This window comes from Hemitrygon akajei, chromosome 3 (genome assembly GCF_048418815.1).
Source record: "Hemitrygon akajei chromosome 3, sHemAka1.3, whole genome shotgun sequence".
Taxonomy (NCBI): domain Eukaryota; kingdom Metazoa; phylum Chordata; class Chondrichthyes; order Myliobatiformes; family Dasyatidae; genus Hemitrygon; species Hemitrygon akajei.
Genome location: NC_133126.1, coordinates 164,698,099 through 164,711,765, shown reverse-complemented (window position 1 = coordinate 164,711,765; position 13,667 = coordinate 164,698,099). Strand labels below are relative to the sequence as shown.

At 42.0% G+C, this 13,667-nt stretch overlaps 1 protein-coding gene across 5 annotated transcripts in view; it reads right to left on the bottom strand.

Annotated features, from left to right (window-relative positions):
* mcf2l2 (MCF.2 cell line derived transforming sequence-like 2) overlaps window positions 1-13,667 on the bottom strand; it is a 331,126-nt gene that overhangs the window by 86,236 nt on the left and 231,223 nt on the right. For all 5 annotated transcript variants that reach the window (XM_073041227.1, XM_073041231.1, XM_073041230.1 and 2 more), the window contains 3 exons: window positions 6,597-6,722; window positions 3,880-4,101; window positions 3,245-3,337 (listed from right to left, as the gene is read on the bottom strand). In XM_073041227.1, the coding sequence (XP_072897328.1) occupies window positions 3,245-3,337; window positions 3,880-4,101; window positions 6,597-6,722 (441 nt within the window). The remainder of the gene's footprint in view (window positions 1-3,244; window positions 3,338-3,879; window positions 4,102-6,596; window positions 6,723-13,667) is intronic.

Here is a 13,667-nt window from a genome sequence, read left to right as displayed (position 1 = left end):
AAAGCTAACACCCCATAAGCTTTCTTAACTACCCTATCTACCTGTGAGGCAACTTTCAGGGATCTGTGGACATGTACCCCCAGATCCCTCTGCTCCTCTACACTACCAAGTATCCTGCCATTTACTTTGTACTCTGCCTTGAAGTTTGTCCTTCCAAAGTGTACCACCTCACACTTCTCTGGGTTGAACTCCATCTGCCACTGCTCAGCCCACTTCTGCATCCTATCAATGTCTGTCTGCAATCTTTGACAATCCTCTACACTATCTACAAAACCACCAATCTTTGTGTCATCTGCAAACTTGCCAACCCACCCTTCTACCCCCACATCCAGGTCTTTAATAAAAGTCACGAAAAGTAGAGGTCCCAGAACAGATCCTTGTGGGACACCACTAGTCACAACCCTCCAATCTGAATGTACTCCCTCCACCACAACCCTCTGCCTTCTGTAGGCAAGCCAATTCTGAATCCACCTGGCCAAACTTCCCTGGATCCTATGCCTTCTGACTTTCTGAATAAGCCTACCGTGTGGAACCTTGTCAAATGCCTTACTAAAATACATGTAGATCACATCCACTGCACTATCCTCATCTATATGCCTGGTCACCTCCTCAAAGAACTCTATCAGGCTTGTTAGGCATGATCTGCCCTTCACAAAGCCATGCTGACTGTCCCTGATCAGACCATGATTCTCTAAGTGCCCATAGATCCTATCTCTAAGAATCTTTTCCAACAGCTTTCCCACCACAGATGTAAGGCTCACTGGTCTATAATTACCCGGACTATCCCTACTGCCTTTTTTGAACAAGGGGACAACATTCACCTTCCTCCAATCCTCCGGTACCATTCCTGTGGACAACGAGGACATGAAGATCCTAGCCAGAGGCTCAGCAATCTCTTCCCTCGCTTCATGGAGCAGCCTGGGAAATATTCCCTCAGGCCCCGGGGACTTATCTGTCTTAATGTATTTTAACAACTCCAACACCTCCTCTCCCTTAACATCAACATGCTCCAGAACATCAACCTCACTCATATTGTCCTCACCATCATCAAGTTCCCCCTCATTGGTGAATACTGAAGAGGTATTCATTGAGGACCTCACTCACTTCCACAGCCTCCAGGCACATCTTCCCACTGTTATCTCTAATCGGTCCTACCTTCACTCCTGTCATCATTTCATCTCTTTTTGAATAAATTATTCAAAGGCTCAAGGTATATTAAAATCTGAAATTTTTAATTTATTTAAAAATAAATTTATTTAAATGCAACAACTACAAATTGACAATTGATCTACAGCAAATTGTACCTGTCCTCACGCTCTTTTGGCATATGCTTTATCAAGATCTGTGCTGTGGCCAATATCCCTGTTTTCTCTTCATGCCTCACCATCCAGGGTCAGGCTGAAGATGCCAGGATTACTCATAGCATCATTGTCAGTCTGTAACCCATTACTTACAGTGAAAGAGAAGTAGATTCCTAGTGTGCCCTGATTTCTTATAGTGTAGGGGGGGTGTATGGCAATGCACTTTGTTAGAAGGAATAAAGGCATAGACTATTGTGGTAAACTACATATACCTGACTGGACTGCTCCTGTGGCTCCTCCCACAGACCCCTGTATAAAGGCAATTGAGGCCTGAGCCCGGCCTCATTCTCCAGGATGTAGTGTTGTTCATTCTTCCAGTCAATAAAAGCCGATATCTCGCTTCTTACGTCTCAGAGTGAGTTATTGATGGTGCATCAACTATTTTCTAAACGGGGAGTGATTTCTGAAATCAGATGTACAAAGGAACTTGGGAGCCCTGGTGCAGGATTCCCTAAAAGTTAACTTGCAGATCGAGTCAGTAATAAGGCAAATGGAATGCTAGCATTCATTTTGAGAGGACTAGACTATAAAAGCAAGGATGTAAAGCTGAGACTTTTACCGAGGCATTGGTTAGACCACATTTGTAGTATTGTGAGTAGTTTTGAGCCTCATCTAAAAAAGGATGTGCTGGCATTAGAGAGGGACTAGAGGAATGTTTACGAGAATGATCCTCGGATTGAAAGGATTAACGTATGAGAGTCTAGGACCAGAGAGCAGGGCCTCAGAACAGGAGGATGCCTCTTTAGTTTCTGTTTATTTAGAGATACAGCACAGTAACAACCTTTTACTGCCGGCACAGCCCAATCACACCCATGTGACCAATTAGCCCGAACGTCTTTGGGACGAGATGAGGAGAAAATTCTTCATGTAAAAGGTGGTGAATCTGTGGAATTCATTGCCACAGACATCTGTGGAGGCCAGCCCATTAGGTATATTTAAAATGCAGATTGATATGTTCTTGGTTTGTAAGAGGATTACAGGGAGAAGGCAGGAGAAATTAATCAGCCATGATCAAATAGAGGAGCAGAGGCAACGTACTGAAAGGCCTAATTCTGCTCCTGTGTCCTACGGTCTTATTTGTTATAAAGACATCATTGACATAATAACAGTGAGTTTGCCTCATTGCAATTCAACACTAACTGAGAGAACACGTAGCTCTGCTGCCTGGCTAAACTACGGCAAAATTTCCAAGTCCAAGTCCAGAAAAGTGAATTATAATTTTTGAAGCACAAACACGAGAAAATCTGCAGATGCTGGGAATCCAAGCAACACAAACAAAATGCTGGAGGAATTCAGAAGTCCAGGCTGCATCTGTGAAAAAGCGTAAACAGTCCACATCTGGGCTGAAACCTTTCATCAGGATTCATGAAGGGTCTGATGACCTGATGAAGTCCCAAAAGTCCTGACGGAGTTGTCTTGGCTTAAAACGGCAACTGTTTACTGTTTTCCATAGATGCTGCCTGGCCTGCTGAGCTCATTTTGTGTGTGTTGCTATAATTTTTGAAGAATTGTTTCCTGATTTGTTAGGAAGGTGGAATTGCTGATCCAGACTTGCGCAAGTCTTAGACCTTTCCTCCCTCTCAGTTATGCATATCATCCAATTATACTCAGGGTTAAAGGCCATTATTCAAATCCAACCTTCTGCCTTCAAGATTTCACTTCCTTTGTCTGTCTGCCCAGGTTTAAGCAGAGGGATAGAGCATACTTAGAAGAGATTTTGGAACATTTTCAGGATTTGTACTATAAGGAACAGCATGGTGTTCCATCGATTTCAACGTTCACTCATAAATTCTTTTGGTGTCGAAATTAGCATGCAAGTTATTCTCTAGCTCTAAATAATATAACACAAACAAAATGCAAATTTTAACATTGCTTATTATTACCTGAATAATGTATACTTCTTCTCTGCCATTGTACCAAATCTCAAATTTCTTAATATCACCTTTAACATTTTCTGTGATACCAACAGCACTCATCTGAAAGCATAACATGTAAATTATTAGCTGCAGGACTAATTAGAGCTATCAAAGTCATACTTAGATCATGATAGAATGTTTTCTTTCCCTTCTGTAATAACTTTTGTAGTTATGATTCTTTCATTCCAACATCAGTCGTAGCAATGTGAGATCAGATGGAAAGATCTGGTTAGCATATATTGCATGCTATTGTTGAGAAAATTGTGGATTCCCATTCCAGACCCATGACAGCAGGAAGCTTGGGAATTAGACAGGACTTGATTACACAAAGCCCCAGTCACTGCTTTGAGCTTTACCAACTTATGCAATGACAACTTTGGTACTCCATAAGAAAGTATCAGGAGAGGGGAATTTCATGCACAAAATGTCCTCTACCTCATGTTGAGCTCAAGCAACCGACTAATTGACAATGGAAGAAAGTACCGGGAGCACAGACAAATGGATACTTAGGCTCAGGAAATGTGTAGAGCTTTATATAATGGACTGGTAGTAGAGGATGAACATACTAGTAATTTTACCCAGACTCCAATGCCATTGAGTACCTTTAGCGAATGTTTAAAGCTGTATGAGGGAGACTTCTCATGCCCATCTGCATTCTCCTCTCTTTTCTTGCAGAACAACAGTAATTTTGTGTATAGGAACAAATGCCTTTGCATTGGTTTGAACCGTGCCAAGTCTTTGACCTTGCTGTGAACCTTCTTGTGGTCCGTCCACACGTTAAAAGATCCTTGCATCAAGAGTTTCCCAAGATCATTTAAGTTGCCCTGTGAAAATAACACATTTCCAAAGCAGAATCTTAATCAATACAGGACAGTACATGATAACTTCAGAAAAGTCAGCAAGATAAAATGAAGGAGAACACTCCGATAGCTTTCAATGAGATTGCCAGGCACCAAGTTCTGTCTGGCGTGCTGCCTAGGTAGAAATCTTGCTGATGCAATTGTTCATACAATGCCAAGGGTTCAGCCTTGTAAGTAAATAAGAATGAAATAAAATAACCAGAGATATCAATAGGATAAAGTATGCAATCAGCTATTAACATTAGGATAACATTTATGATGGCAGCAATTCATTAGCAGACTGGGTGGACTGGAGGAGCACTAATTCACTTGACTGTAGTGATGTTTACGGTTGAATGACAATTAAACTTGAACTTGCAAAGGAAAGGGTAGAAGACATGGTGGAGATAAACACAAATTTCACAACCACTTTGGTCTAACTGACCTCCAACAAATGAAGAACAAGTCAGCTGCATATTGACAAAATGCCAATTTTTTTATTACAGAGACCAGCATAATATTACTGACAATAGAAGAGACAATCTGACTTTTGCTGTAATTACATGTAACATGCATTTAACTTTTTGCTAATTATTAGAGGATCTCAGAATCCACATAAAGATGCACACCCTTATACAGCAGGATTAATCACATCCCAGGTGAATAAACATTTGTTTTGATAATGATATTCATATTTGGCCTCAAGAGGAGCTTTGAACCACATGAGCACACCAGCAGTAAAATAATTAGTTTTATAACATTGCCTGACTGAACCTTTACCTCAAGGTATCTGCAATCAAAGCTCTAAAGCTGACTATTCTACACTTCATATGCACATGTTATCTGAAACAACCCAAGTCCTACCATGGCCTTTTTGCCTATGATATCTGTGTTTACAGACCATTATCTGCCCAGTTAAGTAGCATCTTGATTTTAATTTTCACAAATCCTTCTGTGTCATCACCCACATCTGTAATCTCTATTGGCTCTACTACCTTCAGAAATCCCCCAATTCTTCACCATATTTAAGTTTATTTTCGCCACCATTTGGGGCCATACCTTTAACCATCAACTCTAGAACGCTGCCGCAACTCCCCCACCACTCTGTCTCCCAAACTTTGAGTTCTTTTCCTCCTTTAAACTGCTCCCCGAGAGCTACATCTTCAACAAGTTCTTTGTCACCAACCTTAATATAATACTCCCATCTCAGACTCCCATCTCAGTATCAATTTTCTTTTGAAAACATTCCTGTTAAGCACTTTGCAATGTGTTACAAAGCATTCTACCCAAATTGAGGTTGTTGTTATTATTTGAGCATTAAATATTTTGCAGCAGATTAGTCAGCTTATATCTAATGTGTTATAAACTGGTTTACTCTAAAACCCCAGAACCTACTACTACAATAGATCCATCAGCACTAAAACACTCACTGCAGATATTTCTGGATTCTAAACAGGCTCTGCAGTTTTCCAATATATAGAAAGAATTTAATTAACTATTGGGGGCACCTGCAATTAAGGATAAGCTGTGAGAACTACAAGATGTTAACCTCCAGATTCCCATAATTGGGAAAAGATCTGTTCCATTGACAACATTGAAGCATTATTATTAAAGGGGTTTCAACTTAACACATTGTTGGGAAATAACTAATGTGATTAGTACTATAATTGCAATTAATCAAACCTGCTGGGAGTTCTACTTGTTAAGTATAAACATACAGGTGGAAGTTAATCAGTGTGAATCACAACCCAGTTGTTCACTCATTCAAATGGCTGTATTCATGACAGTAGCCAAAGGTAATGTAGAAGAACTCTTAACCCTAGCTGTTGAAGACCTGAAAATGGTTAGATTCTAAATCTCTCCAAAATAATTCTCACTTGACTAAAATCCCTACTGTTAGCCCCACTCAATCATTGGACTACAGCTTAGTATTACTGATGATTTCATCAGGGAGGGGAAAGTCAATGCTGAGGACTTGGAATGCACTGACCCAGGACAAATTCAATGGCAGCTTTCCAAAGTGAGCTGGATAACTTCTAAAAGGATAGAATTTGCAGAGCTAGGGGAAGTGAGTGGGGGAATGGCATGCACTGGATTACTGTTGCATAGAGCTAGTAGGGATTCAGAGGGCCAAATGCCTCCTCCATCTTGTGACCATTCTATGACTGTGTGGTATATGATGTGATTAAGATTTGAATTATCCAATAATTACAAGTAAATAATGCAAATAACCGAACAGGTGGAAGCTCAGTACTCACAGATATGACTGATCAGATATTTCTAATAGTAAATGTTAGAAACAGACAGCAAAGGATACTGCATAATTTTATATCTGGCATTTTGTACCAAAAAAGTAACTAATTGTTTGTGAAGTAATAGCATCAGTGATCAATCAATAACAGAATATCAACTACGGGGCAATGGTCAGGATTACATAAAGTACTCAAAACTGAAATAAACTGGGTATCATTTTCTCTTACCTCAAATCCTGTAATGGCAATTTGATGCATTGAGTCATTCACTGATTTAATTATACTAATCATTGTCTCCAGTGCTTCCTCCAATTCAGCGGTGCCTTCTGAATTCTTACTGCACTTCAGCATTTCCTAGTAAAAATCAATCAGTTAATCTTAATAGACAGTCATAACTAAGTGCATTAGTTGTTGGACATGATACAAGAAAATAAGAACATAAGAAATAAGAGCAAGGGTAGGCCATTTTGAATGGCAATTTGTCAGGATCACAGTAACATAACTTCATTGTCATTTCCTTGTACTATTCCACATTTCCTCATTCTCTTAAAATACAGAACTCCATAAATCTTCAAGGCAGAGAATGCTGAAATGCCAGTCCCCTCTGCAAAGAGAAATTTCTCCTTCTCTGAACCCCAACAGTTTAGGTCGTTCTGAGACAGTGACTCCTGGTTCCAGACTCTTCAGCCAGAGGAAGCTTCCATGCAGCCAGTCCTTTGAGCCATGTTGAAATTTTGTAAGATTCAATTGGATCTCCATACATTCGTCTAAACTCTGGAATATTTGGGCATAGTCTGTCATCCCTGGTACCAGTTTATTGAACGTTTGCTGCACCCTCAACGGCAAATACCTCAGAGTTAGGTAAGGAGAGCAAAATTCTACACAGTACTCCAGGTGCTGCCTCACTAAGGCTTTATGTAAATACAATAAGGCATCTTTGCTCCTGCATCAAGTCAATTTGTAACAAAACCAACATTCCATTCATCTTCCTGATCACTTGGACCTCTACATGGTCTTTTTAGTGAAATATATACAGAAGACCCAGGTCCCTTTAAATATCATCATCTAATTTAGACCATGGAGCAGAAATAGGTCATGAAGTCTGCTCTATCAGTTGATCACAGCTTATTTATTTTCATGCTCAAACCCATTTTCCAGCCTTCACCCCATAATCTTTGACACCCTCACCAATCAAGAAACTATCAATTTCCAGTTTAAATAAACCCAGTGACTTGGCCTCCACAGCCACCTGTGGTAATAAATTCCACTGATTCACCACTGTCCGTTAAGTTTTTTAGCCTTTAAAATACCCTGCTTTTTTTTGTACACAAAAGCGAATGACCTTTTTTGAAAACATCCTGTCCACTCACTCAGCTTGTCAGTATCACTTCGAAGCCTCACTTTATTCTCCTTGCTTCTCACAAGCTCAAAGAGCTTTGTCATATTAGCAGTCTTTTATCATATCTTGTTCCTCATGTTGATGTAGATTTTGACTAGCTGAACCCAAACACCTGTCCTTGTGACCCCACAAGTTAGAGCCAGCCAAACTATGAAAGATCCATTTATTCCCTCAATGGTTTCTGTCTTAAGAGAGTGGTTTAGAGTGCATAAATAACTTCTTTTTTGGAAGCGGTATGCCTCCACAGGAAGGGCTTGAGGCAACTGCTTAGCCCACTGCTCTGCTCTCTCTACAATCATGCGCAGTGGCTAGGCACAGCTCAAACACCACCTATAATTTCAATGACCACAGCACTGCTGTTGGCTGAACCTCAGATGGCAACAAGGAGCCATACAGGAGTGAGATAGCTCAGCTGGTTGAGTGGTGTCGCAATAACAATCTTGCACTCAGTATCAGTGAGACCAAGGAATTGACTGTGGACTTCAGGAAGGGGAAGTTGGGAGAACACACACTAGTCCTCATTTAGGGGTCAACAGTGGGAAGGATAAGTTGCTTTAAGTTCCTGGGCATCAACATCTCAGAGGATCTACCCTGGGCCCAACATATTAATGCAGCCATATTTCTTCAGGAGTTTGAGCAGATTTGATATGTCACCAAAGTCTCTTGCAAATTTTGTACAGATGTATGAAGGAGCACATTCTGACTGGTATGGAGACTCCAGGATCTCAAGAGGCTGCACTGCTTATTTCGGCAACTTAATGGAAATTCTTGCCTTTCACCAAACTGCTGCCGCAGGACAAGTTCCACAACATCCAGCCTGTTAGTGATAATAAACCTGATATCTTAGATGCCTTCAAAGGAAACTAGATGATCACAGTAAATGAAGTAGAAGGCTGTGCTGAGAAAATGAAGATGAGGCACTTGGAATGGGAGTAGCATTCTGCGTATCCTAAACAATGGTAAACATTAGTTAGGACAAATTGTCTACTTCTAAAATATGCATTTTGTATTTCTATAAGCCTAAAAGGAAGTCATTCAGTCTACTGAGTCTATAGCTGCTCTCAGAGCAATTGTATGAATCCCCATCCTACACTTGTTATTCTGCAACTTATTCCCTCTCACGTGCCTGTGAGCTCTCACTCTCCCTCTCCTCCTACTTTCCTACCATGCATTGGTAATGAGCAATTTACAGTCACTCACTAGCCTACCAGCACCTCATTTGAGACACAGGAGAAAACTAGAGCACATGAAGGAAACACACATGGTCTCCAGGGAAATGTGTAAACTGCACATAAACAATACCGGAGGTCCGGAGTGGGCGCAGTTCCTGAAGCTCTGAGGTAGCAAATCTATCTCGACACATATCAGCAATGCAGTGAACCACATATGCATCATTTGCATTTGCATCTGCTCCAATGGTAAACTTCTCTCACAATTATTCTAATAACAAATCATGTACAAATGTATTAATTTTCATAAACAGCAAAAATATTAACATTTGTTAACAATGGAAAAATACGTACATAACATATTAAAAATAAAGAAAATCTTTAGTACAGATCATGTAATATCCCAAATTCCAGGAAAATAAACTCTCCACAAGGTTTACTCATTAATAAAAAGCTTGTGCCTTTGTTTGTTGTTGTGTTTTCTTGTATTTTCTTATGAGATGGAAGGAGACCATTTGGCCCATTGAGTTAAAGCTAGCACTTTGAACAATTCCATCAATCCCTTTCTCCCACTAATTTTCTTGCAACCAAATCTCCCACATGTCCATCAACTCAAACCTGATTCTCCTATCGGGCACCTGCAATAGGGTTAAATTACAGTTGCCAACTAATGTACTGACCAGCATGCAATTGGCTTCTGAGAGATACCCAGAGCAACTGGGAAAAGTCCAGGGATGATGCATAAACCGCAGAAACTTCATGTGAGTTCTGGACCGATCCCAGACTGTGGGATAGCCACATTATAACCCCAGGTTCATCACCATTCATCAGGAAAATCAAGTCTTAAAATTCAGGGGGGGAAAAAGCCAAAAGTCAGAAAGAGGGAGCACACAAAAAGTCTGTGCGATAGAGTGAAGGTTAAGAGAAATTAAATTACAAAATGAGTGATGGAGCTTTGTGACAGAAATTCCTCTCTTTCCCTTTGGAACTATTTATTTACTTTTTGTGACTTATAGTAATTTTAATGTCTTGTACAATAAATTTCATGATGTATGTAACTGATAATAATCTTGATTTTGATTGGTAATAGCATAAAGGAATGAAAAGATTGCTTTAGAGAAAGTATAAAAATGCAATATTGAATAAATATTTATTTCCTTATGCCCTTCTCTACTACCTCTTTATTTTAAAGTGTGCTCCCTATCTATTTGTTTAATGAAAAACAATTTGCCTGAAATGTTAATTCTTTTCCCCTCCACAATTGCTGGTCAATCTAGTAAATATTTCCAGCATATTTATTATTTCAGACTTTCCACATCTGCCACATATTAATGTAGGATGTCTAAAGAGAAGTTAGGTAAACTTTCAACTGAGATGAAATAGTGTTAAAGATTAGTAGCATTAGATAAAGTCACAAAATAGTTTTGGTCAATGGTATAGACTGAATAGTGGAGAACTACAGATAGACAAGTGTGATAAAGAGTGCTTTGGTCAAAGAGTTACAGCGTAGACGCAGACTCGGCAGTCTAACTGATTCATACCGACTGTGCTACCAGCAAGCCTGTCCCCTCTGTCTGTGTTTGTCCCATAGTTCTGTAAACCTCTCCTTTCAATGCTGCTAATTTGCCTGCCTTAATCACTATTTCTGGCAACTCATTCTAAATTCGCACCATCTTTCGTGTAAGAAGCTGCTCCTGATGTCCCTTTTAAATCTCTTGCCTCTGATCTTAAACTCTTGTCTTTAGCACCCCACTTCTGGGAAAAATACTATGTGCTTTCATCCTGTCTATATCCCTCATGATCTTAAACACCTCTGTCAGGTCAGCCCTCAAGTTCCTACGTTCCAGAGAGCGTAGTCCTTGTCTACACAACCTCCCAGGCCCAAAGTCTACACAACATCTGGGTAAATCTTCTGTCTGCACCCTTTCTAGTTTAATTACACCTTTCTTACAACGTGGTGGGCAAAACTGCACAGTATCCCTCCGAGTGATGTCTCACCAACTGCAACATAACTTCCCAAATCTGATATTCAGTGTCCTGAATGATGAAGACCAGCATGCTAAATGCCTTCTTCAGCGCCCTGTCTGCCCGAGACGCCTCTTTCAGGGAACTGTGCACTTGTATTTCCATGTCCATGTCCATGTCAGTGACAAGCACGGGCTTTAAAAAGCGACCCACTTTCAGGAGCGGGCAGCGTCGGTGCGGGCAGCGGAGCGGGAGTAAGGAGTGCTCGTGATCGACATGCGACTGGAGATCGGAGGATCAGCCGTTGTAGGTAGGCCGAGACCCTCGGACCTACCTGGAGAATATCTGAGGAGGAAGGTAAAGCTGCGCGAGCGCGGGCTTTAAAAAGCGACCCACTTTCAGGAGCGGGCAGCGGAGTGCGCAGGAGCAGAGTGCTGGGCTTTGGCTCAGCGGGCTTCGGCGCAAGAGGACTTCGACAAGAAGCCTGTTTTTCATTTATTCTGACTAATCTAGGATCAGGTAATGGGGGAGACGGTTAGAGCAGTGGTGTGCTCCGTATGCAGTATGTGGGAGGTCAGGGTCAACACAGTTGTCCCTGATGACCACACCTGCAATAGGTGCATCCAGCTGCAGCTCCTATCAGACCGAGTTAGGGAATTGGAGCAGGAGCTGGATGAACTACGGATCATTCGGGAGGCAGAGGCAGAGATAGATAAGAGTTATCGGGAGGTAGTCACACCAAAAAGACAGGAGGTAGGCAAATGGGTGACAGTCAAGAGAGGCAGGGGGAGCAGACAGAGGGAGAAGAGCACCCCTGTGGCAGTTCCCATCAAAAATAAGTATACCGTTTTGGATACTGTTGGTGGGGATGACCTACCAGGAACAAGCTGCAGTGGTCCTGTCTCTGGCACTGAGGTTGGACCCTCGACTAGGAAGAGAAGAGAGCGGTATTGATAGGGGATTCTATAGTTAGGGGGGTGGATAGGAGATTTTGTGGGGAAGATCGGGAGTCTCGGATGGTATGTTGCTTCCCTGGTGCCGGGGTCCAAGACATCTCAGATCGGGTGCAGGTTATTCTCGAGAGGGAGGGCAAGAATCCAGATGTTGTGGTCCATGTAGGGACCAATGACGTGGGTAGGATGAGTGAGGGGGTCCTGCGTAGGGAGTTCAGGGAGTTAGGTGCGAAGCTGAAGAGCAGGACCTCCAGGGTAACAATCTCAGGATTGCTACCTGTGCCACGTGCGAGTGAGGCAAGGAACAGAAGGATTATAAAGATTAATACGTGGCTGAGAGGATGGTGCAGGAGGGAGGGCTTCAGGTTTGTAGATAATTGGGCTTTGTTCCAGGGAAGGTGGGATCTGTTCCGAAGGGACGGTTTACACCTGAACTGAAGCGGTACTAACATTCTTGCAGGGAAGTTTGCTAGTGCTTCTTGGGGGGGTTTAAACTAAATTTGCAGGGGGCGGGGATCCAGAATGTGAGGGAGGATAGCGAGAGGAAGAATGAAGGACAGGTGGGGACTACACGGTTCCGGAATATTAACTGTGTAGTAGAGGAAGGTGAGGCGGAACAAGTGATAAGGAGGACTCATGAACAGAGGGATGGTCTGACGGAACATGGAGTTAAATGTGTTGAAAGAATAAGTAAATTTAGGAAGGACAACAAAATTCTAGGGGCGTATAGCCCAATGGGAGTTCGGGGAGCAGGGTTAAGCACAATAGGCAGCGATTCAAACAGAGAGAGGAGAAATGGGTTAAAAATTCTATATCTGAATGCACGAAGTGTCAGAAATAAGGCGGATGAGCTTGAAGCCCAGGTGCAAATGGGTAACTATGATGTTGTTGGGATAACGGAGACATGGCTGCAGGGAGATCAGACCTAGGAAATGAATGTACAAGGGTATACGTGCTATCGTAGGGACAGAAATGTGGGCAGAGGGGGTGGGGTGGCCCTGTTGGTGAGGAATGAGATTCAGTCCTTTGCAAGGGGGGACATAGGGTCAGGAGAAGTAGAGTCTGTGTGGATAGAACTGAGGAACAGTAAGGGCAAAAGGACCCAAATGGGTGTTGTCTACAGGCCACCAAACAGTAGCATGGATATTGGGTGCAAGTTGAATAGGGAGTTAACATTGGCATGTGGCAAAGGTAATGTCGCAGTAGTTATGGGGGATTTCAACATGCAGGTGAACTGGGAGAATCAGGTTGGTGCTGGACCACAGGATAGGGAGTTTGTAGAGTACCTACGGGATGCATTCTTGGAACAGCTTGTACGAGAGCCGACCAGGGACAAGACTATTCTGGATTTAGTGTTGTGTAATGAACAGGATTTGATAAGCGATCTCGCAGTAAAGGAGCCATTAGGAGGTAGTGATCACAATATGATAAGCTTTTATCTGCAATTTGAGAAGGATAAGGGCAGCTCGGAGGTGTCAGTGTTGCTGATGAACAGGGGAAACTATGGAGCCATGAGGGAGGAGCTGGCCAAAGTTGACTGGATGGATAGCCTAGCAGAAAAGACAGTGGAACAGCAATGGCAGGTATTCTTGGGAATAATGCACAAGGTGCAAAATCAGTTCATCCCCCAGAGAAGGAAGGATTCAAAGGGGGGAAAGGGGCCACAGTGGTTGACAAAGGAAGTCAGAGGTTGCATAGCATTAAAAAAAAGGAAGTATGACAGAGCTAAGGTGAGTGGGAGGACAGATGATTGGGAAATTTTTAAGGAACAACAGAACTTAACTAAAAACGAGGAGAAAAAATGAGGTACGAA